General features: G+C 49.3%; 10 protein-coding genes across 14 annotated transcripts in view; 5 read left to right on the plus strand and 5 right to left on the minus strand.

The window, feature by feature from the left end:
- Nucleotides 1–1,592, minus strand: part of FVEG_16019 (hypothetical protein) — a gene marked incomplete at both ends in the record, with an annotated part of 1,948 nt that extends 356 nt beyond the window's left edge. The window contains 5 exons of the mRNA XM_018905253.1: nt 1–135; nt 190–310; nt 364–1,011; nt 1,071–1,166; nt 1,233–1,592. Of these exons, the coding sequence (XP_018752963.1) occupies nt 1–135; nt 190–310; nt 364–1,011; nt 1,071–1,166; nt 1,233–1,592 (1,360 nt within the window). The remainder of the gene's footprint in view (nt 136–189; nt 311–363; nt 1,012–1,070; nt 1,167–1,232) is intronic.
- Nucleotides 1,593–3,543: 1,951 nt separating this feature from the next.
- FVEG_07112 (hypothetical protein) lies at nt 3,544–8,341 on the plus strand. The gene is made up of 3 exons (XM_018895659.1): nt 3,544–3,769; nt 3,828–3,971; nt 4,027–8,341. The coding sequence occupies exons 1-3, from the start codon at nt 3,704–3,706 to the stop codon at nt 4,963–4,965; spliced, it is 1,149 nt and encodes a 382-aa protein (XP_018752964.1). The 5' UTR covers nt 3,544–3,703; the 3' UTR covers nt 4,966–8,341.
- Nucleotides 5,261–8,501, minus strand: FVEG_07113 (hypothetical protein). 2 transcript variants are annotated; one of them, XM_018895661.1, is made up of 3 exons: nt 8,124–8,501; nt 6,792–8,050; nt 5,278–6,711 (listed from the first exon to the last, which is right to left on the minus strand). In XM_018895661.1, exons 2-3 carry the CDS (start codon nt 6,987–6,989, stop codon nt 5,719–5,721), a joined length of 1,191 nt encoding a protein of 396 aa, XP_018752966.1. In that variant the 5' UTR covers nt 6,990–8,050; nt 8,124–8,501; the 3' UTR covers nt 5,278–5,718. The 2 variants fall into 2 exon arrangements, with proteins under 2 accessions (XP_018752965.1, XP_018752966.1); XM_018895660.1 differs by having other exon boundaries at nt 5,261–6,711; nt 6,792–8,501.
- A 1,092-nt stretch (nt 8,502–9,593) lies between these two features.
- On the plus strand, nt 9,594–10,868 carry FVEG_07114 (hypothetical protein; the record flags this gene model as incomplete). The annotated part of the gene is made up of 3 exons (XM_018895662.1): nt 9,594–9,851; nt 9,921–10,408; nt 10,472–10,868. 3 exons carry the CDS (start codon nt 9,594–9,596, stop codon nt 10,866–10,868), a joined length of 1,143 nt encoding a protein of 380 aa, XP_018752967.1.
- Nucleotides 10,869–11,400: 532 nt separating this feature from the next.
- FVEG_07115 (hypothetical protein) lies at nt 11,401–12,633 on the plus strand (the record flags this gene model as incomplete). Its single annotated transcript, XM_018895663.1, has 2 exons — nt 11,401–11,486; nt 11,550–12,633. The coding sequence occupies 2 exons, from the start codon at nt 11,401–11,403 to the stop codon at nt 12,631–12,633; spliced, it is 1,170 nt and encodes a 389-aa protein (XP_018752968.1).
- Nucleotides 12,634–12,638: 5 nt separating this feature from the next.
- FVEG_07116 (solute carrier family 25, member 46) lies at nt 12,639–14,493 on the minus strand. Of its 3 annotated transcripts, XM_018895665.1 has the most exons (5): nt 14,452–14,493; nt 14,059–14,348; nt 13,886–13,960; nt 13,220–13,821; nt 12,639–13,166 (listed from the first exon to the last, which is right to left on the minus strand). In XM_018895665.1, exons 2-5 carry the CDS (start codon nt 14,073–14,075, stop codon nt 12,928–12,930), a joined length of 933 nt encoding a protein of 310 aa, XP_018752970.1. In that variant the 5' UTR covers nt 14,076–14,348; nt 14,452–14,493; the 3' UTR covers nt 12,639–12,927. The 3 variants fall into 3 exon arrangements, with proteins under 3 accessions (XP_018752970.1, XP_018752969.1, XP_018752971.1); XM_018895664.1 differs by having other exon boundaries at nt 14,059–14,493; XM_018895666.1 differs by having other exon boundaries at nt 13,220–13,960; nt 14,059–14,480.
- An 819-nt stretch (nt 14,494–15,312) lies between these two features.
- On the plus strand, nt 15,313–17,401 carry FVEG_07117 (hypothetical protein). 2 transcript variants are annotated; one of them, XM_018895668.1, is made up of 4 exons: nt 15,313–15,440; nt 15,493–15,763; nt 15,829–16,063; nt 16,133–17,401. In XM_018895668.1, exons 2-4 carry the CDS (start codon nt 15,629–15,631, stop codon nt 16,915–16,917), a joined length of 1,155 nt encoding a protein of 384 aa, XP_018752973.1. In that variant the 5' UTR covers nt 15,313–15,440; nt 15,493–15,628; the 3' UTR covers nt 16,918–17,401. The 2 variants fall into 2 exon arrangements, with proteins under 2 accessions (XP_018752973.1, XP_018752972.1); XM_018895667.1 differs by having other exon boundaries at nt 15,313–15,763.
- FVEG_07118 (hypothetical protein) lies at nt 17,127–18,858 on the minus strand. Its single transcript, XM_018895669.1, has 3 exons — nt 18,681–18,858; nt 18,005–18,516; nt 17,127–17,932 (listed from the first exon to the last, which is right to left on the minus strand). Exons 1-3 carry the CDS (start codon nt 18,721–18,723, stop codon nt 17,198–17,200), a joined length of 1,290 nt encoding a protein of 429 aa, XP_018752974.1. The 5' UTR covers nt 18,724–18,858; the 3' UTR covers nt 17,127–17,197.
- A 1,186-nt stretch (nt 18,859–20,044) lies between these two features.
- FVEG_07119 (hypothetical protein) lies at nt 20,045–21,268 on the plus strand. The gene is made up of 2 exons (XM_018895670.1): nt 20,045–20,387; nt 20,438–21,268. Exons 1-2 carry the CDS (start codon nt 20,316–20,318, stop codon nt 20,789–20,791), a joined length of 426 nt encoding a protein of 141 aa, XP_018752975.1. The 5' UTR covers nt 20,045–20,315; the 3' UTR covers nt 20,792–21,268.
- Nucleotides 21,269–21,416: 148 nt separating this feature from the next.
- Nucleotides 21,417–22,352, minus strand: FVEG_07120 (ribonucleoside-diphosphate reductase small chain; the record flags this gene model as incomplete). Its single annotated transcript, XM_018895671.1, has 1 exon — nt 21,417–22,352. One exon carries the CDS (start codon nt 22,350–22,352, stop codon nt 21,417–21,419), a length of 936 nt encoding a protein of 311 aa, XP_018752976.1.
- Nucleotides 22,353–22,423: the final 71 nt, after the last annotated feature.

Below are 22,423 nucleotides of genomic sequence, written 5' to 3' on the forward strand. Positions count from 1 at the left end.
CATTGGGAGGCTGTTGGCCCCTGCCGTAGCCGCCCGCGCTTTGAGGAGCAGCATATCCCATAGGGGATCCAGCATAACCGGCCGGTGATCCAGTTTGTGGTCCACCATAGTTTCCAGGCTGTCCACCGTACTGGGCTAAGATATTGTCAGCTACTACTACGATCAAAGCTTTGCTCACATTTAACTTACCACCATACTGAGGATAGTACGTAGGCGTGCCTGGGAAGCCAGGAGCTTGAGCACTCTGTGGGCTGTAAGGCTGAGCAGGGTCAAAGGCTCCTTGAGCACTGGGTGTTTTGTCCTTGCCCCACTGTGGTCAATTGTCAGCTGCCATCTCTCAATCGCAACACGGGTTAAACATACACTGCACTTGAGAGGTCGTCCGTTAACGTTATACCCGTTCATCTGGCAGATCGCCATAGCCGCGTTCTCGTGGGTATCCATCTTAATGAAAGCAAAACCTCGATCAGCCTGGAATCGAGACTCAACAACGAAACCGAAGTTCTGGAACAGAGGAACCACATCGTTGGGAGTTGTGTAAGGAGTAAGGTTGCCGACATAGACAGTTGTCTGCCAGCTGGGAGTTTGAGTCAGAATAACCTCGTAACTAGCGACGCCATGTGCTGGGAATTGGTGATGCCCGTAAGGGGTGGTAGGCGTCATGCCCATCGCCTGCATAGCTTGCTGCTGGGCCATTGAAGGTTGGCCCTTCTGGTTTGCCCAGTTACATCGGATGGCTCGCGAGCCGAGCCACTCGCCGTCCATGGAGCTCAGAGCCTTTTCGGCCTCAGGGCGGTCGCGGAAGGCAACAAAACCGTAACCTCGAGATCGGCCGGTCTTCATATCCCACATGACACGAGCCTCTGAAACGGAACCAAAAGCAGAGAAGGCTTGAAGGAGGACCTCATCGTTGACTTCGTTGGACAAATCACCAACAAAGATGTGGAAATGATTCGAGGTGTCCTCCTTGTTTGTAGTGTTCGACTGATAGGCCCAGTTGACTCGGATTTCCTGAGCTACGGTTAGCGGGCGACGTTCGAGATGTTGGAATTCGTTGAGGGTCAATGTACCGATTGGTGAACTCGTCGTCCATTGAGAGTCTGCATGGCACGCTCAGCGGCACCAGGGTCGTCATACTCGACAAAGCCATAGTTATAACCACGCGCCTGTGAAGCATTGTTAGCCCACCATACTACACCCACAAAATTTCTCAGGGTTGTAGCAAGACCTACATTCTTGTCGGGAATAATCTTGACGTTCTGAACATGACCCGTAGTCTCAAAGATCTGACGCAAGACTTCCTCGGTTACACGCTGGTCCAAACCACCAATGTAGAGGGCACGCTTGTTGGGCTCAGGAGCAGCACGACGAAAGCCACCTGCACTGGTAGGCGACAAGATGCCTCCTTGATCGGCAGCGGATCTGGGGGAGGTGATGGCAGTCGGGATCGGGTTGGTATTCTGAGGGATATGCAGAGGCGGAGGGGCCATAGGCTGTCCATTCTGGCCAGCTTCGAAGCCAGGGGCGCCAGCACCGGCCTGAGGGGGGGGAGGCAGCTGGCCTGGGTTGGAGGGCGTTCCAGAATCGGCCATGTTGTATGGTATCGTGTCTGGAGTGATGATCAAGAAGGATGAGTAACAGAAGGATGGGACGACAGAGCAGAGGTAGAAGAGGAACTGGAGGCTACCTATGAGCTGCGTTGTACTGAAGTCGGTCGGTCGAGGTGGAGAGTCGGCGGTCGGTGACAATATGTATCTGTACCTCCTAGCGTTTGACAGGACAGGGGTCCAACTGGACGAGTAGACAACCCGGAGCTAAGATTGTAGCACGGGTGGGCACAGGGAGAGAGAGGGGCCCGCGTCTGGGTCTGGTCTGACAACGGGGTCCAGACGAAAGCTTTGGGACTGGGGTGGGAGGTTGCAGTGGAAACTCCAACGTCTGAAATCTCCAAGAAGCGGTTGACGGCGACGCGAACGAAGGCCGCAAGCTTTCGGAGAGGAGCGGTCGAAATGTTGCGTGCGTGCGGTTTGGCACTGTAACACAGGAGCGGAACGAGACGGTGGCCTTGGCTTGATCGTGGCCGGTTGTTAGACGTGGGGGGGTTAATTTGATGGAGATGAGAGCTGCTCGACAGGCTGAAAGAAGGCGTGCAGATGGTGTTTTTCCGTAGCCTGGCGCGCACGAGAATCGAAGACCGGCAAAGAGAAGTAGAAGAGGCAGAGACTGACTCAAATAAGAGATAATAAGTTGAGAGCAACAAGAGAAGAGAGCTCACTGTGGTTGAGAAGCACCGCAAGGCGATGGTGGAAGTCGATGATACGAAAAGGAAATTGAACGGAGGAACCGAAAGGAACCGTAAAAGCCCAAAGGAAACCTGATACAAGGACCACTCCAACGAGATTATGACTACCTTATGAATGCTTGAGAGGAGAGAAGTAAAAGAAGAAACTGACAAGAAACGGATGATGGAGGGGCATGCATAGCCTTACATATGAACGCCCGGGTATCGCCTTGTACCTCTCACTGCGCAGTTCATCGTACAGTGAGTGGGTGAGTGAGTGAGTGCAAGGCACGCGGGGCGGTGGTTGGTCGGTACCTACTACCTAGGGTAAGGTACCTAGATACTTACTTTCCATGCCCTTACCGACTATCGAAGCCCAACAGACCATGCAGGTATATCGATCAGCGATTGGTTGTCTGTTGTTCTAGACGCCCGATTTGACCAAAGTGTCAGGGTTGAGAGTGAAGGAAGAGGGGAATGGGATGGAACCGAACAAACTGCATTGGACCTTGGAGAAGCGGGAAGAGAGTTTGCATGGGCTGAGCTGGGACATTAAGTAGCTTATATCATGTCACATAAGTCATCACTAGTTATGACTACGTCTACCAAATGGTCAAGGGGAGTGCTTGTCAATATAGGTGTTGTTCGATGTTTGTACGTAGGTGCAGGTATGTACTTGACCCCCAACTTGTCTCTGCTAGCGACCCATCTATTTAACTTAATACCCATTGACATTATAGCCGGAATTGAATGCTTGAGGGATATAAATTTTATATAAAGATTGGATGTCAAAGACAGACTTGGCTGGAGACCAAGAATAAAAGCAACGTTGAGCTTTGCAAAAGCGAGAGACCATGATTGGAGGGCAAAGGTGTAAGTGGTTAAACTGGGTACATCAACGGAGGGTGATAGCCCAGCCTAAGGTTAGTACAGTAATAAGTATGGAGTAGGTAGCCCAGTAACGACCGATCAGTACTCCAACGCTCAAACGTCTCGACCATATGGTTCGTACACAGATTGCCAGGCCTTAAGAGGTCACCAGAGTTTACCTGAGGTACATAGTTAAGAATGAAGTATGCGGAGCTACCCGACCAACTTTCAATGGTCAGTGAACCTCTTGGTTGCTTGCTTGCTCACTGTTGTCCTGGTCAGTGAGTCCATTCAACTCAAAACCTTGGTGAGGTGCACGTGATGTCGTTCCTGGACGCGCTTAACACTTAACTTACCTAACCTGGGGCTGAACTGGGTCCAGCAAGGAGTACACCTCTTGGGCTCTCCCTCCCTCCCTGGCTTTGTTCAGCAACGACGATATCTGACCGTCCTTTGAAGCTGAACTTGCACCATAACTTCTCATAGTTTGCTTGAACGGTTTGGCCTCTCTCAGTATCTACCAGAATACCAGAACTGTCGCCTGGCACAGCCATGGCTTCCCAACCTCATCAGGAGCCGGACCCGCTCGATGTCTTGCAGAATATGGTCAATGATGTCGTAAGTTTCACCTCCATCCTTATAATGACTTGTCCAAATTTCTGACGCCTCATCCCAGCTGGTACATACCGGAAAGGCTCTCAGAGCTTCCCGCAAGGATGCCCAAGGGAGTACGCAGTCTACTCAGTCAACCCTCAAGTCCAAGTTGCCCGAGTCTATTGACGGTTTCCGGGAAGCCTTGCACAAGCTCGAGTGGGATATTGTAAGTAGCCTCGAGCTCGCATCGCCTCAACGCCTCAAATCTCACATCATCTTAGATCGATGCCAAGTCTGTTCTCATGCGTGATATCAAGCGTCTACAAGAACAGAAACAGCAGCAAAGCCAGCACCTTCAACAGATTCAACAGATTCAACCTACTCCTGTATCCCAACCCCCACAACCTCAACCTGTTGAATCCCAGTCCAAATCCCCCATGGTCATCGACCTTGAATCATCGCCTCCCCCTCCCCCTCAGGATCAGCATATGACAGAGATCAAGACCAACAAGCCAGTTGCCCCCTTTCCTGACATGGGCATGGGACTTCCCGATGTCGGCCAACCTATCAGTGTGCCGAATGATGAGACCACCTCATCTGTAATTCCAAGTACTGGACCTGAACAAACCAACTCCAAGACAATCTCTCCCTCTGCTCCGACTTCAGCTCCAGCTGCCACCGCTCCGATGGCTCCTATGCCGATCATGGAGCAAAAGCCTATGGACAGCCAAAACAATAACGTGACAGACCTTACTGGCGACGGGCCGCATTCAGAACTCAACTTTACAAATATGCAGTTCACGCTGGCTCCCACAAACAACGACTCGCAGAACCCTTCCAATTCTCAGGAGCCTTCTTTTGACCTTGCAACTTTTGCTCCCCCGGAGGGTAATGACGATATACTAGGTCTGGACGACATCCTGCCCGCCAACAACACTTCTCAGACAAATGGCATCTCGCAATTGCCTGCTGGATCTGCCGATAACGCACCCAAGCAAGACCTGCCAATGGATACAGACAACCTGGGAGTCTCACATGAAATATCAACCAATAATTATGATTCTGTTTTTGATGACGAGATCTTCGGTGGTCTCGGCACTGGCGACGGTCTCGCCGATGGAACCGACGACATTACTTTTGAATCACTCATGAACGACCGGGACGATGACAACCTAAACTATGGCGAATTCGATGACACCTTTCTCCTCGAAAACATATAGCGACGTTGCGCACAAAACCGCTCCACACCAAAGATACATTGTTTTTCTTCTTCGCTCGCCCACGGTTATTGCGCACCTCGTCTACGAAACTCGGCCATCTCTATGGGACTCCGATACTCATTGGCCCGTTACTTATTTGAGTTCATGCCAATATCACTTTGTTTTGGCCAATACCAAGACCAACGAGGAAAATCTGCATCAGCAGTTGTCAATACGGCACAGTCAAGGTCAACTATACTGTTTGTGTTAATCAAAGCTTGGCATCTTTGATTTTTCTTTTTTTTTTTATCTTCTTTTCGGCGTTTTGTAACGGTTCAGAATGCATCGGTAGACATGGACAGGTGTTTGGGTTTTGGGTTAAGCTCACAATGGTGTTCTCTACTCAAGAATATTGATTGAGTATGGAAGTTTTCTGCTGGATGGTGCTAGGTACCACGGATATCATGTTTTATGTACACAACAAAATTGGAGGCTTTCGCTAAATGAACAGGCGCTGAGAAACATATACAACTCATCAAGAAGCTCCCCCTCCCCTTTCCTTTCCTTTCCTTTCCTTTATTTTCTTCTCTTCTATCAAGCAACATATTCGCCATGAACGATGACCAAGAAATACAAAGAAAACAGCAGGACCGCTGGCGCATGACAAAGAAAACCGACAAAGAAAACGTTGATCATCATGATTCATCTTGGGTGCGTTTACACCATTGGGTCTCGTGAGGCTGAGATCCCGTGAAGTCTGTTTTTGCGCCTAGGTCATGTGGTTGTCGCGGCAGCGCGAGCCTCAAGTTCGCGACGTTTAGCAAGTAAACTCTTGAAAGCGCCAATACAGCGAACAAGGGCATCTTCATCGTGGGCGCAGAAGCGGTAGCTCTTTTCTTCAGTGATAACCTGAAGGCAATGCTTCTTGCTCTTGCTGAGAGGATCTATATCGACGACATTTACGACTGCGGAGAGCGGTAAGATCCACCGGGCTGTGTATTCGGACTCGTCCTTGTAGAGAATGAGGTTACGTGGGCGAAGGACAGCCCACATATCCTTCCACTGGCGCATGCCACGTCGGTGACGCAAGAGGTAGAGCCAGCCTTGCCATATGACACGGTCGGGGTCTTGCTCAACATTGGACACGCTCGTTTGGCTCGCGGATCGGATACCTTGGCCTAATGGGCGAGTCGCTGGGGGTAGCTTGCCAGGCGATTGAACGGCCAAACTATCGTAGGACGAGTCCTGGGGTCGGAAAGCTTCATTGTCGGAAAGGTCGGAGTGAGATGCGAACTCCGCGCCCGATAGTCCCGAAGACTCTAGTATCGACGACCTTCTCCTACCCCCTGCCGAGGTGACATATCTGGGAGCAGATGATGCCATTGGTTCCGGAGAGCTAGAAAGGAAACGCTCATGTTCATTTGGTCGGTTGTTGCTGATGGAAACCGGCTCCATGCCATTGCCAGGCTGTTGAGAGGCACGTGGGCTAGCGAGGAACATCTCGTCCTCCTCTTCATCGATACGCGCATCCCTTCGGATCAAGTCCATCCATTCCTGAGCATCTTGGGCGGAATTCGCTTGAAAGTGGTAGTTGCGAGACGGGGAAAAGAGGCCAAAGACATGCTCGCGCTTATGCTTGGGGTCTTTCAATTCGGCGACGGCTGTAAGCTCGGATAAGTAAAGCTGGTGTCGTAGTCGAGACTCGCTCTCGTTTTTGTATAAAGAGAGGGTGTTGGGTCGCAAGACAAGGTAAACAGGCTTCCATTTCTAGAAAGGAGTCAGTACTGGACAAGAGCCGGAAGCCGCGACACCGTGCTTCAAAAAGGATAAGTGACAGCGATGCTAACCTTTGTCTTTTGTGTACGCTTCTGGACATAGCCGCTCTTCAACACGCGGTCAAAGTCAAAACAACCGTCGTTGTTGACAGGAGAAAATGCAGCCTCAAGGTGAGATTGGCTGCGAGGACGAGCAGAAACGTCGAGTTTAGTATCAAGAGAAGATGTATTGACCGGATGCGCGGCCCTTTCAACGAGAGTTCCGGCCATTGTTTACTATGTTTCGGCGAAGGGTATCGAATTCGAGAATGATGATGGTGGTGGTGATGTCACGAACATTGACGGTTCGTAAAGGAGAAGGGGAAGCGTTCGATTCCAAGATTTGCGCGGCAATGAAATAATCGGACTAGTCTACCAATAAAAGGGTCTGGAGGTTGATGGCAGACGGGAAGTAAAGGCCTCACTGTAAAATTTGAGAAAACGATGGGCCTCTCGATTGTCGAAAGGCTGGTTTACAAGCAGGGGTTGGAAACCAGGATATAATGCTTGTAGGAGAGTAGAAGGTTGTGGAAGTCGAGACGATGATGGGGTTTGCGGCCGTGGAACGTTGTGCTGATACGGAGTTTAGGTAGTGAGACTTGAGGAGATGAGTCTGGAACTGGTGGTGGCAGTGAAGTTTGTGGTTGTCGTGTTATGTTGGATCGGATCGGATTGGATGTTGTTGATTGTTGTGATGAAATGCCGGAGTATTTAGTTGGTACCTAGGTTACCAGTTATAGGGCAGATGCTGTAGACGGTGGAGAAGAATAAAGACAAAAAAGGAGGGACGAGAGATCATGGAATTATGAAAGAGTATAAGGTTTGAATGACGATTGAAAGGTATTCGCGGCTTTGGAAAGGACGGAGACAGACAGAAAGGAGAAGAAAGGAAAAGGGTGTTTTGATTTGATCGGCAACGGAGAGGAACGAAGATTGTCGCAGACCAGGCAGTCAAGAGTCAGTAACTAACAGGGCACTAACTCAGAGCTAAGCAATAAGCCAAGTCGCAGATCTACAGGCCCGGTACTTTTTCGGTACAAGGCGCAACAAGCGAAACTGCCGCTAAATTGCAGTGACGGCTCAGGTATCTCTAGTTGAGTGCCAAGTATCGGGTGCCCTGCATGTTGAGTTTGCCCGTAGGCGTTTCAGGCGTTTTGAAGAAGCGATGTTGTCGAATCAGTTGGTGTTTCCTTTCTTTGAGATGCACTGCTCGCGGCCAAAACAATGCGGCGTCAAAGGTTCACCTTAGTACATACCTTGGTGGGTAGGTAGGTAAGTAGGTAAGTGGGTAGCTTTTGTTGTTAATAAACTGATAGAAAGAGAACATATAAACAAAGCGGTCAAAGAGGAAGTCATGGAACGAACGTGTTACGGTTTGCCTGTTGGTATAGTTACGTATACTACTAGATGGCTTGAGAAAAGGACACCATCAACAGTCAATCAAGACCTTTTCGCATTCGGAATTGGACTTGATGATGAACCAAGGAATGAATGAGGGGTTCACTCTGATTAAGGTTCTTTACCTGTTGATCCCTCTTCCTCCAGAACGGGATTACATCAGGTGGCGGAAGCATCATGGGATGGAGGGTTCAAGACCCTTGAACAAATACGTACATACATATGTATGTATGTATGTACGCCTCGTTGAGACTTTTAAGCTAGGTAGTTACTGATCTATCAGTCTTACGTATCGCCTGACGTTACCACCCTCCATCACTGTCACCAGGCAGAGAGATTGGCTATTTGTGAAAGATGACAGTGGGCAGTGTCTCTTTGGTCATCTTGAGTGAATGATCAAATCGATACTGGCTGTGCAAACAAGGCAGCTGAGTTGGAACCGTCCGCATATCCCGCAGCCGAAAACGATCACGAAAGTGGCTTATTCCTACCTATTCTGTGACTGGCAGTGAATCTGATGATTTCAGCTCTTGCAACTCTTTTTGTTGGGAGGGGGGTTTCAGTCCTTTTTTCTTCGTGTCATGCGTCCATCATCATCATCAGCCCGCATATGCAGCGTTTAGCCAAGAACTGTCATCTCGATTGGTGACAAACTGCTCTAAACTGACTTGATATATCTGTAAATAAATAAATAATAGTAGAGGCCCGGCCTGGTCAGGCCAAGACCACCGAGTCGATCGCTTAATCTGATACAGGGCGCTTCGACAAGAGTCCACCATATGAGACGATGCCATGTCATGCTATATTAATACTACCCAGCGGCTAAGATATTGAGATTCAGAGGGTTTCATGCTATCTAGGTACCTATCTACCTATCTACCTATCTACGGCAGGGTTCCCTCCTAGCCTCCCTCTCTGTCTCGCTCCGAGCCGAATAGACGCTTGCTGGTGGAGAAATACAATGGGGAGGTTTCATGACGAAACACCCATTGAACGAGCTGTTAATTAATTCAAGGCTTCCAAGTGTAACAGGTGAAAGTAAACAAATGGATTGATAATCAATCAACTTCGGGTATTGGCAACGGCAGTATATTCCCTTCAACAACTATTGCGATCCGTAAACGATGACTCATTTCTACTGATTGAGTCACCGGCGAATGCAGCCATCTACTAAACACGCTCAATGCTGGCCGAATCTGTTTAGTCAGTCTATGGAATGAAAGATTTCACCTCTTCTCAAGCAAACAAACGCTCTAGTTGACCCTAGTTATAAGTAGTCAACATGAAGCCAATTCATATTAATTGTTCCAACCACTGCGATATCTTCAGTGTCCTAAGTTACCTGGAGTACCACTAACACGCCCAACAATTACCCATAACTCATCACCTGTGACCGTTTTGCTTCACTCCACATCCATTCACCCACTTCGAATTACCATGTCTTTACACGAACAACACAGCATTCCCAATGATACCGAACAAGAAATTCGCTCCAAAGTAGAGCAAGTCCTGAAAGGAACACCTTTTGCTCCCTCAAGCCTACGAAAGCTCAGTGGTGGTACTGCCAACTTCATGTACCATGCAACTCTCGAGAAGCCATCGGATGAAGACACATATCAAAATGGCGTCGTGATCAAGCAGGGCGAGGGCTACGTTGCACTTCACCCTGCGTTCAAGATTGCAACTTCTCGATGTGTGAGTGCGACACTGAGAGTACTATCCAGCAAGCTTCGCTGACGGGGTGACTGACATCCATCGTTGTAGGCTATCGAGTATGATTCTCTCGTTCATCTTGCTGGACTCCCCCCAACAGAAACGCCATCGTGTAGAATATCAACTCCAGAGACATATTACTTCAACCAAGATAGCAATACTCAAGTCCAAGAGTATCTCCCAGAAGCTCTCAGTCTGAAAGACTATGCCCTCAAATACTACGTTGCCCCCACACCCTCAAGTCTCAAAGAACAATGCGAGCAGCTCGGCCATGGTCTTGGATCTTGGCTTCGCGCATTCCACGGCTGGAGCCAAGAACCTAAGCAAGCAGCCCTACGAGAGACGTTTGCAAGGAACAAGGAGATGCAGGGTCTCAAGAACATGATCAATTACCAACAACTGCTGCAGGTGGTGGATCGACACCCCGAGATTCTTGGCGATGCAAGGGACGTTTTTCAGGGTGTCAGTGATCTGGCTGCCGGGGAACTTGCAGATGAATCGGCGTTGTATCCCATTCATGGTGACTTCTGGACTGGAAAGTGAGTCCTCGAATTAGTGTTGCTTATCGTGAGTCCGCAGTCAGCTGACTACCGTATAAACAGTATCTTACTCCCTGACGCTCCTCTGGCAAAAGGCACTCACACTCCCATTCGAATTATTGACTGGGAGATGGTTCAGATTGGTGTTCGGCCTCTGGATCTCGGCCAGGCCATTGCTGAGCTTTGGCAACTCAAGCTATACAAGGACATTGCCGCAGGAGAGTGGCTCATTCAGGCATTTGCTGATGGCTACGGCGCCGTGAGTGATGACTTTGCTTATCGCACAGTTATCCATGTTGGTGTTCACTTGATCTGTTTTGGATCTCAGACGCCAGGATGGGGCGATGCTGAGCAACAGAAGGACGTGGTCAGAACAGGAAAGGAGATTATAATCAGAGCCTGGGCTAGAGATCGTGGCTACTTTGTCGGACATGTTCTCGGTAGCCTGTTCAGAAACTAGAGGTCTTTTTACAAATACGTGCAAGGAACCATAAAATCATCAGTATAAGCGATGCTCTGAGTCGTGTAAGTGAAATGTGCTGCCCAGGTTTCGCATTGCAATGGGAGTTCAATATTAAGTAAGTAAATTTATAAGGTATATATAAAAAATCAAGACATCACCATGATTATCTCTAATTTTTGGTTGTTTAAATGCCCACCATAACGTTTTTCTGAGTTTGTGGTATTTCGTGATTGCTTTATGACAGACCGGTCTAAGGCGGCGAAAATTTCAACTTTTCACCTTACTCAACTCTCTACCTTACCACACAGTCGATACCCAACTCACTTATCGACTCCTATGAACCTATCTCTCGGCATCTGAAAGGGTCTTACTTCAGGCCTAAAAACACTGACACTCTGGCACTCCAAACAAACAAAACTGCACTCAGTTTTCCTTATCCGCCTCTTCACAGCGGTTACCCTATATAGGCCACCCAAAAACTCAACTCCAACTCCGTTTATACACATCTCCACGCCTACGCCCAACTCAGATGCCTTCTTCAGACACCAGTCGGCCTTGTAAGCGGTGCAAGGCCGAAGGCGCCGCTTTCCTCCTGCGGACAGACCCAACATGCCGGTGAGTTCTCATCATCTTCTCATGGGACTTCATCGTTTTAACCCCCATGCTAATGTGACTCAGTGATTGCTACATCCAATATGTCGCTTATAAACTGAACAAGCGTCTTGGTACACTTCATAAAGACATTCGCTCTTCAAAGAAGCTCACTACTCGAAGATACCTGGCCGGCTTATCCTTTGGGCCTTCATCTAGCGTCCTGGCCCAGTTGCTCAGCGAGCAGGCTCGCCATCACTCAGAGAACAAGGCATCTTCACCATTTGAGCCCGTGATTATCCATATCGATACTGAGTTATCACATATTGAGGGAGAATCTCCTGCTAAGAATCTCCTGGAAGAGTACCGTCGTGTATTGCCAAATGCTGCGTTCGAGTGTGTCCCTCTAAAGGACGTTCTCTCTGTGAAGAGCGTCGACTGGTCAACTCTACCCCTCGACGGTGTCACACCAGATGATGATCCAAACGCTCGCCTTCAACGACTTTTCAATGGTTTACCTACATTGACCTCGCGAACAGATCTTCTCCGTCAGCTTATTCGTCACCTACTTCTCCAGAAAGCCCAGGAGCACTCATGCTCAGCGCTTCTCCTCGGTCACAGCACAACAGCACTCGCAGCCTTGACACTATCAGAGGTCGCCAACGGTAGAGGATTTGCAGTTCCATTACAGGTTGCTGACGGCATGACAACTGTATGCACGTACGAGGCAGCTGAGGGCGCCGCCGCCCAGGAGACCGGTCGACTAGAATTCCCGGTCTACTACCCCCTGCGCGAGATCTTTCGCAATGAGCTGGTCCAGTACATCGACCTTGTTCCCTCATTAAAGGAGGTTGTTCCCGTCAGCCAAGGAGGTGCCAAGGCCGGAAACAGTGTTGTTTCACACAAGGACTTGAGCATCGAGGAGGTCATGACACGATACTTTGATAGTGTAGAGGAGGGATATGCTGGAATCGTTGCCAACGTGGTGCGCACAACTACAAAGCTGGACCGAGTTCCTGGAAAGAGTTTCTGCGGAAGCTGCGGTATGTCACTTGATGCCGAGGGAGATTCGCGATGGGCCGGAGAGATAGGCGATGATGTCGGGGATGGGCCGGGGGCAGCCGGTGCAGGCCGGCTATGCTATGGCTGCAAGCGGTCAATCCACGGGTAGAGCATCATTCGTACAAGAATCTGAAAATTCACATTGATATATTCTGGTATAACATAGTATCTATCGTGACTGAAAACTCCTCAAATACGCCACGCCGCCTTTTGATTGCCAAACCCATGACCCAGGCGGTGCCGAATGCTCCTATTGTCCTGCTAGATAATCGTATAAATGAGGACTCGAATATTTCTTTCTTTTTCGTCATATACAAGAGCAATTTTGCTCATAGATCGATGATGTTCGCTAATCACTATGCCGCCCGTTCATTATTGCCCTCATCTAACAATCTCATCACCTTCAAGTCGCCATCTCCAATCTTCCGGGGAGAATGCGATCCTCAATCTTGCGGACCAGCTTATTGGTCTGCTCAGCTAAGCTCAGAGTGAGGATGGTGTGGGGTAGAATTCGGGCAAGATGAGGGAAGAATCCCTTGTACAGAGCAAAGAGACCCTCAGAGCGAATGGTTTTGGAGAGACAGTCGGCAACGCTGCTGTAAAGATTGCCGTTCTGGTTGTACATGCGGGACATGATGGTGTCTGGGATGAATGTCAGCAACTGAACTTGGCTTTGGCTCAGGTGTAGGACTTACCAGGAGGGTGCATCACGCAGCAGACAACGAATCCACTGATAGCACTGGAGGCCAAGTGCAGACCGGGGCCCTCTTCCATATCAAAATGACGAACCAGGCGGCGCTTCGCGAAGAAATATGTGGGAAGCTGAACAGAGCTGCCGAAAGCAGTCCTGATCATGGCAGCCTGCACACCACGGTAGAGACCACTGATACCCTCAGTTCCATAGATAGACTTGAAGCCATGCCATGCGCCCCGGTAGTGGTGCTGTGTGCCAACGGGTCGGAACGCCGAGAAACTCTGTAATCGGGTCTTGACGAGGAAGAAGGGGCTTCCGGCGGCGGCGCCGATGACGCCCGAGGCCGCACCGCAGAACATATTGATGCCCAGATTTTGGGCCTTTCCGTCCTTGAGGAAGAAGCTCGCGAGCGCATTGCGCATAGGGTCGTAGAATCCGAGACGACAGCCATTGAGAAGGACTTGGTAGATATAGGCCGCGCCAATTCCGCGGTAGATATTACGGACACCTTCGTTGCGCACAATGACGCTCACACCATGGATCGGTCCTCTGTAATGGTGAGGTTGATGGCCCTTGTTCTGAAGCTCGCCTTGCAACTGCATACTGTACAGGGATATTGTCAACATCTGCCGGGACAATATCGCGTGCCAAAAACCCCAGAACATACCGAATTTTGACCGTCTCAAAAGGATGTGTTGCAGTGACGGCACCGCAGGCGGCAATGCCGCCAGCAATGAAGGCGCTATTCACAAAGTCAGTACAAGGACCTGGGAGCGAACGAAACCCCATGGACTAATTTGGAGGGGCGTTTCATGAAGCGCTAATGGCCAGAAGGCTTACCCAACAGTGGTCGACATGACCCGATCTCTCCAAACGCAAGGAAGCGGCCGACAGACAGTTGCTAGAGCAAGATGATCCAATGTAAGGAGGGATTGGGCAACGAGAGGGAACCAGATCCCTATAGGTGTGAGCTCGGGCGCGAGAGCTGTCCTCTTGAATCGGTGACCCGAAGAAACCGAAGTGATGCAGAAGAGACAAAGTTAGTTACTTGCGTAAGGTTTAAGAAGAAGATTTGGGAACGTGGAAAAGAAGGGTTTCACACCCGTTGCCGTCACCAGCGGCTTCGGACCCTATGGCAGCACGAGAAATTGTCAGCGCTGAGGTACCACTAGCAACGCAATTACACCAAAAAGGTACAAGCTTTCCACATAACTATCTTAGGTAGGTGCCTACCTAATGAATTGGGAGACCATGGAACCTTGGATGGGGCTCAAGATATATACATTATTGGGTGCTGCTGTTTGACCCTACAAGTGTACAGTACAGTACCTTAGTAGGTAAATTGCATCTTCTGTCAGCGGCTGACAAAGTTGATAAGCCGCCTGCCATCAAGGTCAGTGATACATACCTTAGGTTAGTAGGCAGTCTGCTTCAAGACTATTCCTGATGGTATTTCCGGGTCTGTACTATCCGTATAGTCTACCTAGCACCTCACACGATGAAATCCATGTCTCCCGTCTCTTCGCCGTTCAATAATACTTTTTCATCTTTTTTGCGCTGGATGCATTTCATATGCCGACGTCGGCGGTCCTTTTTCGCGGGGATGGCTGCGGGTCCTTGCGTCAGGGCCGCTGGACCGCTGTACATCCCCTGGAAATGGAGGACGACGATGGGATTTGATTCGCCAATGTGGTGATTTACTGCAACGGCGCTAGGGTCAAAGGGAAAAGACAGGGCAGCTAGCTGCTGGGGCCCGCGATTCTGTTGGCTCTCCAGCTCTCTGAGCGGCTTGTTACGGCTCGAGCGTTTGTATGCCGTCTCCGAGTTCGATTATCCCGAGCGTCAGGTATCGTCGACGATTGAATTCATATACCCGTGGAGAACATATACATAGGAATTGAATACCGAGTCTCAAAATCCACCACAAGATGGAAGTCATGACGAATTCCGAAGGTAGCAATAATTAGTCCAAGTTACAGAGCCTGTCTCACTGAACACTTATACCTAGAAGAGGATGATACCTCGACACCGACTTCATGTTCTCGGGGTACGTACCTCGTGGCTCATGACGCACCCCGCAAAATTACACCCCTCCAGCTCAGGGAGCTCCATGACAAAAGCTTCCATTCCCATCACCAAAACACGGTAAAATTCGAGTAACCAAGACATCCATCAGTGCGACAAAAATATCCACCACAACTACCTACCTGAATCTTGCTATTGTAACAAATATCCAAGCCCAGCAAAGCCGCGACTGGATTGACCTAACTCTAGAGTGCCTGCGACCGGTTGCGACTCATACGATCGACAGCCCGTCTTTCAACACAAGCGCGTGTGCTTTGTTCCAGCAGTACCACAGTCATCACTTCGCCATTACTCCTCGAGCTATCGCCTCGCTTCTCTGTCCACAATGTCCTCAACGCCGATGGACATAGATAGGTCTAATACACCAATTGGCGCATCGCTCAACATCCACCGCACCATTGGCACCACCGCCTCCGTGTCTAATCTGTCCGATGTCATAGGCAGCTTTCGTCCTACCAAGGTATGAAACCTACATAACCTACCGTATGCTTTAATAGTTGGCCAACTGTCTAACGCTGTATATAGCTCTTCCGACGTGATGATATCAAAGACAGTCGTCCACAGCCTCACGTACTGTCCCTGGACTACGATGACGAAGGCCAACTCGTCATGGCCTCGGCCAGCGACGAGACAATACAGATCTACCACGTCAAAGAAGGCAGGCACGACAAGAGCCTGGTCAGTAAAAAATACGGAGTGAAGCTAGCCAAATTCACACACACAGCTTCAAGCATAATCTATGCCAGCACAAAACAGAACGGTAGCCTACTCTTTCAAAAGTCTTGAATGCTGTGAGATGAATTCAATACTGACTGACTTTTGCCCCAAGACGCTATCCGATATCTTGCCACACACGACAATTCATTTATCAGATACTTCGAAGGCCATGAGGGACCTGTAACTTCACTGGCTGTTCACCCGGGCAGCGACAACTTCATCTCATGCTCACAAGACAACACTGTGCGCCTCTGGGACACCCAAACCAAGAACTGTCAAGGTCAGCTATTTCTTCGAGCACCCTACCTCGCCGCATACGACCCCTCTGGAACTGTGTTTGCCGTCGCCTGTACGAGTAGCGGCACGGTATTACTCTACGATGCGCGAAACTATGACAAAGCTCCTTTTGCAACGGTCGATGTTGTCGAACAGTGCAGGAAGGTAGACTCACAATGCCTCAACAAGGGATGGACAAAACTCGAGTTCTCAAATGATGGAAAGTCGTTACTTGTTGGAACTCGTGGTAACGGGCACTTCCTCCTGGACGCTTTCGAGGGCACCCTGAAAGCATATCTTCACAAGCCAAACGGCGGGACTCGACGATTGGCCGTGGGAGAAACAGCATCGGGTGGTAGCGCATCGTCAGATTTCTCAAACATAGAGAGCAGTGGCGAGTGCTGTTTCGCTCCCGATGGGCGCTATGTCCTGAGTGGCTCGAAAAAGGACGTCCTGGTCTGGGATACTATGGCGGCTCCCAACGATAACAAAGTTCTGGAACCTAGCTGGACTCTGCCTGATAAGAGAGAGGCAGCTGTCCTAGCCTTCAACCCTCGGTACAACTTCTTCGCCACGGCTGACCAGGAATTGTTGTTCTGGCTGCCCGATCCTCATGCCTGAGTCGTGCAAACGAGAAAGACGTTGAGCAGTTGAAATGGTTGGAGTAAATAATAGATACCCTTGCATTATGGTATGTCACGATGATGATTTAGTGGCTCAAATAGATTTGATGAGACTGAAAGTCACACAAGAACTACCTGTTCAACAATGGGCTACCCAGAAACCTCTCACTTATAGTGTGATTGCGATGATGCAACACAAACTTCAAGTCATTTATGAGAAAGGGGAGAAAGAGAAGAAACCGAGGCAGAATAGTTGATGGTTATACTAATGTTGTATGCTATTCGAGAGCGATTAGCCTCAGAACGGTATCTTCACGGACTTCCACATTTGCCAACTTGGGGCATGCTCCATGCTCTATCAAAACCTGGCCAATATCCCCTCTTCCCTTTCTAACATAGTACCACAACGGTGTATGCCCAGCAATGACCTTATTGAAGTGTCTTATCTTCTTACAGACAAGCCTGGCCATGTCTGTCTCTGCCTGTGCATATAATGGATTGCTCGGTGACGCTATCAGGTTCATGATGGGAAGCGCTTCACCCTGCGACTGCGACAAGTCACCTTCTGGCATTGTATCAAAATCAGCTTCAGCTCCAGCTTCCAGTAAGATTTTGACAACTTCGTGGTTCTGGTTCCGCTTGAGCGCATCTGCTAGCAATAATCTCTTCTGACCTGTCTCGCTGTTGATCGGATTTGGCGAAGCACCCGCTTCTAGAAGAAGCTGGACAGCTTCGACGTATCGCTTGTTTATGGCAGAAAGCAGGGGACTAATGTTTCCTATGGTGTTTGCATATATGTTTGCGTTGGCCTGCTGAACAAGATAACGAATAGTGCTGAAATGATTATGACGAGTGTCCAGAGCATTCAAAGCACCCTTACTCTTGGACATGTTGCGTTCTTTGCTCCAGTCGCTTTCATCCATTGGCCCCCAAGAAACGAGATGGCATAGAGCTGTTTCGTCGGTGTCGTGTGTGGCATTGACGTCCGCTCTTCTGCTGATGAGCAGTTTGGCCTGATGTGCCATTTAGTTAGCCTGTCATGGGATCCCTGAAGGTTATCAAACCGAGATGTCTGCAACACTTACCACATCTTCATTTAACGCGTATGCCAAAGGAGGCAGCCTCTTCCCATCTGAAGCATTTGGGTTGAAACCATTGTCCAATAGTAATGTGGCGATTGCCGTGTTCCCACGCAGGCAGGCTAGGTGCAAAAGGCCGCTCCGGCTTCCCCAATGTAAATACCCATAAGCTGGGCCTGAAGGACCCATCCTTTGGACGGCCTTGTATCTCAGGGCGTAAAGACAATCATTTCGGAAGGGTTGGTTGATCTTGTCCCCAACATTTGTACCGATCCGCTCTAGAGCTTCCAGGGAGTCTTTTGCTGCATTGAGGACACCAAACCAGCTCGCCCATTGTAGAGCTAGAGGCTGTTGGTGATCGAGTTTGAGCGCGTCTTTTGCATCCTTGTCGTACAGACGTGGAAGGACAGCTGCTTTGAGACTTTTGCAGGCCAGTGCCAAGTAGAGAAGGTCTTTGAAAGGCTCCTTTAGCAATGAGATCTCATCTGTTATGAGATGCATGATCTCAACAGGCATAGCTAATTCTGAAAACGAGATAGTTTAGTGGCAAGCTCAACGTGTCTATCATATATAGACTTACCTTCTTAGTACATACTCGTAACATTTACATCTTGCGCAATACGTTTCTGTTGAAAGCAGGGATCTCGTCTTGTTCATTTTGTTGCCGAAGAGGGTGACTTACCATTGAGATGCGCAATTGTTCTTTGCTTGGGCTGATGTATCATGCTGGCTTGATGGAATTAAGCCTGAATATTTGTGTTGATCAAGAAGAACAAGGTGATGCTTATGGTGTGGAGGTTGTCTTTTATATGGCTTAAGGTAGGTACCTAAGTAAAGTCCAAATGGCTGGGTGCAGGTTGAGTTGTGAGACGAAGGCAACTAAGGTACCTACCTAATTGGATGGCCACGGCCTGATTGCTGCCTCCCTTACTATAGCGGGAGGGGGGGTTTTTGGACATATGTCAGAAGGAGGAAAGAGTGTCTACCTTATTTTATTACCCCCAATATCCTGCTATATTAGGCTAACATGATATTACTGATCAAAAATAACCGCGACAGGCTTTTCTATCTCCTGGCTGATGTCCAAAAACACCCCTCTCCCGCGTAAGGTACCTTATGCCTCGGGGCCCAAGAAAACATCAGGCCTTGATATAGGATATCAAAGTAAACCTACCAAACGGTACCCTGAACTTATCCTATACTTACATCAGGTTACTTGAGTCTTTTTGTCAATTAGAATCAATAACCCAAGGTTTCTTTTCTCCCCTAGCCTAGGCCTCTGCCTACAGACGGTCTACCTTGTGCCTGCTGCCGCAGTGAGTAGACGTTTGTTTTATCTTTGTTTTAGAGTCTTCTTGACTCATTCGTTGTTGGGTACTTGTTCTCTGAATTTGAAGCCATTTGATATACCCTTGTGTTTATTTGTTGGTCTTTCTTGTCAAATCACCTTGGTAAGGTAGGGAAGAACCGGCCTATGATTCCCTCTGTTTCTCGTATAGAATACCCATTTCCTCAGCAATACGGCGGATGGCTGTCAATAAGGGCATATTGGAGGGGATACCCTTGCATTGGGTCAATAATCACTTGGTAAGGTAATCAAAGTCAACTCAATATCACTCACTATACTCATGGTTCAGGTCAAGGAAGAATGCGAAGTAGGTAGGAAGTTGGTGCACGCCTAATTCTCGAATAACCTGCCTAGGGTCTCTAGTATACGTTTAACTGACACGGTTTATATGGACTAAACGCACATCAACAAGTCTATTGAGAATAAATTGGTATTCACTTTGATGTCTCGCCTTGTCAATCAACTTGTCACTGAAGTGCTACGTAATGGTTCCATATATGGCAATCATGCTTGACTGAGCTCGTGAAGTATCAAGACGGTGAGTTTCGAATATCCAAATAATCTCGCTTATATGACACTAAATTATGAGGTCCATCTCAGGCACTACTACATGAGGATTGTTAAGACCAAGTAAATGCCATTTGGTGGGCATACCGTGTTGTGGCGCTCAGCCGCTCCGGCCCCTCATTGAGCCCCACCACCAGGATATCCCACCTTCTATCCGTAAATCCAACCTCATTCAACTTTCCACACTTCGAGACCGCGAACGACGTTGCATTTACAAGCGTCCTGTTGGGACTCGTATGACCATTAACAATTAAATAAGCGGGAAGGATTCTCAGGGTATATCTATTTCCAGGCGGAGGCAGAAGCATAGCTGGGCCCACGACCTTTCTTAAGCCAAAACGGGTCAGCACACGACATCACCTTCGACATCGCGAGCGACGACATAATACAACTCTTAACGACATGGTGTATCTCAAGACAAGCCAGGAATGGCTCGACCAGTCCATGGCCCTCCTAGAGGCCCGTCCTGCCACCGTACGTCTATGCGCCGACCAGTCAACCTCAAACTAACCACATGACCATAGACTCTCATTACCACAACATACAAGCTCAAGCCTGGCCCTACGCGACCCGATGCAGACGGCGACACACCCGTCACAAAGCCCCCACGCGGCGCTCTTGTCCTCAAGGCCTACGATCCCATCAGCGGCGCGACCATCAAGTACCGCACCACCAAGGCGCAAGAGGTCACTCGGTTGATACATGCCTCCCTGGGCCGGCTAGGAAGAAGTATGGCTGCGGTGCCGGATGTACCTGAGGTGACAATGGCAGATGGCGATGTTGCAACTCCTGCGGAGGAGTCACAAGCTGCTACGCCGACACCGCAGGCTGCACAAGGGGGTGGAGGCGGAAAGAAGAAGAAGAAGGGCAAGAAATAAGACATCCGAGGTCGACGAGTTGTTTTAAGTGCTGGCAGATTCGATCCATTTTTGTGGATTCAGGATTGATGATCATGGAATGGAGGTTACAGCTGATGACATTCGAAAAAAGCAGCATTGTTAAATGCAGAGTTGTTCGAGAGATGCCCCTCTGCAGACTTCTTCCGGTCTCAAGCCTCCCTTCGTTACACGAAACCAAGACACAGCCGGGTCTTATCAAGTTCATTGCAATAAACTTCAACCAACAGTAGAGGACTAAGGGCGGGCAAACAGGGAGGGGCACACGTCACAGGCAGTATTCCAGAGTATACTAATCTAATCAATTCATCTCTATCCAGGAGTGGTAAAGTAATATCGTCATCCATAAATACGATCAAGCCGTCAATGCTATTTTCATCCACCCTAAGTCCAGATCCCCAAACGCCGTGTCGATCCGTGCAAAGTCAGCTTCCGGATCCAAATTATGATTGCGACCTTGCCAACCGTAGTATTAACCAAGCATCGCCGCCCCGAAGCCCCACTCAGATGTACAAACAAGAAGTAAAACAGGGTATATGTTCACATATGCGCGTGCCAATGAGCAAGTGCCCAGGCCAAAGGAAAGAGAAACGACAAGGTGAGACGCTCAGAAATCCTCGTCAAAGGTGAAGTCACCGCCGTTCTCACCCTTCGGGGACTCATCCTCCTCAGTCTTCTTAGTGGCACTGTGGAGGACACCGGCCTTCTGGTAGTCGGCAACACGCTTCTCGAAGAAGTTGGTCTTGCCGCCAAGGGAGATGTTCTCCATGAAGTCGAAGGGGTTGGTGGCCTTGTAGACTTTCTCGTTGCCAAGAGCGACGAGGAGACGATCAGCGACGAACTCAATGTACTGCTTCATGAGGTCAGAGTTCATGCCGAGAAGGGCACAGGGAAGAGCCTCAGTGAGGAACTCCTGCTCAATGGTGACGGCGTCAGTAATGATGTCTTGAATCATCTGCTTGCTGGCACGACCCTTGAGGTGAGAGTGGAGGAGGCATGCAAAGTCAGTGTGAAGACCCTCGTCGCGAGAGATGAGCTCGTTGGAGAAAGTCAGACCGGGCATGAGACCGCGCTTCTTGAGCCAGAAGATAGAGGCGAAGGCACCACTGAAGAAGATACCCTCAACAGCAGCGAAGGCAACGAGACGCTGGGCAAAGGAGGAGTCCTTATCCTGGATCCATCGGATGGCCCAGTCAGCCTTCTTTCGGATGCAGGGAATAGTGTCAATGGCGTTGAAGAGGTAGGTTCGCTGGGCGGGCTCCTTAATGTATGTGTCGATGAGGAGGGAGTAGGTCTCGGAGTGAATGTTCTCCATCATGATCTGGAAGCCGTAGAAGCAACGAGCCTCGGGGATCTGGACCTCGCCACTGAAACGCTCGACGAGGTTCTCGTTGACAATACCATCAGAGGCAGCGAAGAAAGCAAGGATATGAGAGACGAAGAACTGCTCATCAGCAGTCAGGCGGTTGTTCCAGTCGTGGAGATCCTTGGAGAGATCAATCTCCTCAGCAGTCCAGAAGGAAGCCTCAGCCTTCTTGTACATTTGCCAAATCTATCATGGACTGTTAGCATGGGTCGCGTGTGTGGTGACCACTTTACGCGTCAAAACGCGTC

The sequence above is a fragment of the Fusarium verticillioides genome, chromosome 7 (genome assembly GCF_000149555.1).
Source record: "Fusarium verticillioides 7600 chromosome 7, whole genome shotgun sequence".
Lineage (NCBI taxonomy): Eukaryota > Fungi > Ascomycota > Sordariomycetes > Hypocreales > Nectriaceae > Fusarium > Fusarium verticillioides.

What these genes read in the sequence shown, in the direction of transcription:
- FVEG_07113 (XM_018895660.1), bottom strand. Translation starts at nt 6,989, where the DNA reads ATGGCCGGAACTCTCGTTGAAAGGGCCGCGCATCCGGTCAATACATCT. An exon ending in AGCGTACACAAAAGACAAAG is followed by an intron (nt 6,712 to 6,791) that starts GTTAGCATCGCT and finishes ACTCCTTTCTAG; the next exon opens with AAATGGAAGCCTGTTTACCT.
- FVEG_07112 (XM_018895659.1), top strand. Translation starts at nt 3,704, where the DNA reads ATGGCTTCCCAACCTCATCAGGAGCCGGACCCGCTCGATGTCTTGCAG. An exon ending in AGAATATGGTCAATGATGTC is followed by an intron (nt 3,770 to 3,827) that starts GTAAGTTTCACC and finishes GCCTCATCCCAG; the next exon opens with CTGGTACATACCGGAAAGGC. An exon ending in ACAAGCTCGAGTGGGATATT is followed by an intron (nt 3,972 to 4,026) that starts GTAAGTAGCCTC and finishes ACATCATCTTAG; the next exon opens with ATCGATGCCAAGTCTGTTCT.
- FVEG_07117 (XM_018895667.1), top strand. Translation starts at nt 15,629, where the DNA reads ATGTCCTCAACGCCGATGGACATAGATAGGTCTAATACACCAATTGGC. An exon ending in GCAGCTTTCGTCCTACCAAG is followed by an intron (nt 15,764 to 15,828) that starts GTATGAAACCTA and finishes CGCTGTATATAG; the next exon opens with CTCTTCCGACGTGATGATAT. An exon ending in TGCCAGCACAAAACAGAACG is followed by an intron (nt 16,064 to 16,132) that starts GTAGCCTACTCT and finishes TTTTGCCCCAAG; the next exon opens with ACGCTATCCGATATCTTGCC.
- FVEG_07116 (XM_018895665.1), bottom strand. An exon ending in TTTGAGACGGTCAAAATTCG is followed by an intron (nt 13,822 to 13,885) that starts GTATGTTCTGGG and finishes ATCCCTGTACAG; the next exon opens with TATGCAGTTGCAAGGCGAGC. An exon ending in CTGCGTGATGCACCCTCCTG is followed by an intron (nt 13,167 to 13,219) that starts GTAAGTCCTACA and finishes CATTCATCCCAG; the next exon opens with ACACCATCATGTCCCGCATG.
- FVEG_07119 (XM_018895670.1), top strand. Translation starts at nt 20,316, where the DNA reads ATGGTGTATCTCAAGACAAGCCAGGAATGGCTCGACCAGTCCATGGCC. An exon ending in TAGAGGCCCGTCCTGCCACC is followed by an intron (nt 20,388 to 20,437) that starts GTACGTCTATGC and finishes ACATGACCATAG; the next exon opens with ACTCTCATTACCACAACATA.
- FVEG_07118 (XM_018895669.1), bottom strand. Translation starts at nt 18,723, where the DNA reads ATGATACATCAGCCCAAGCAAAGAACAATTGCGCATCTCAATG. An exon ending in AACAATTGCGCATCTCAATG is followed by an intron (nt 18,517 to 18,680) that starts GTAAGTCACCCT and finishes TTTCAGAATTAG; the next exon opens with CTATGCCTGTTGAGATCATG. An exon ending in ACGCGTTAAATGAAGATGTG is followed by an intron (nt 17,933 to 18,004) that starts GTAAGTGTTGCA and finishes ATGGCACATCAG; the next exon opens with GCCAAACTGCTCATCAGCAG.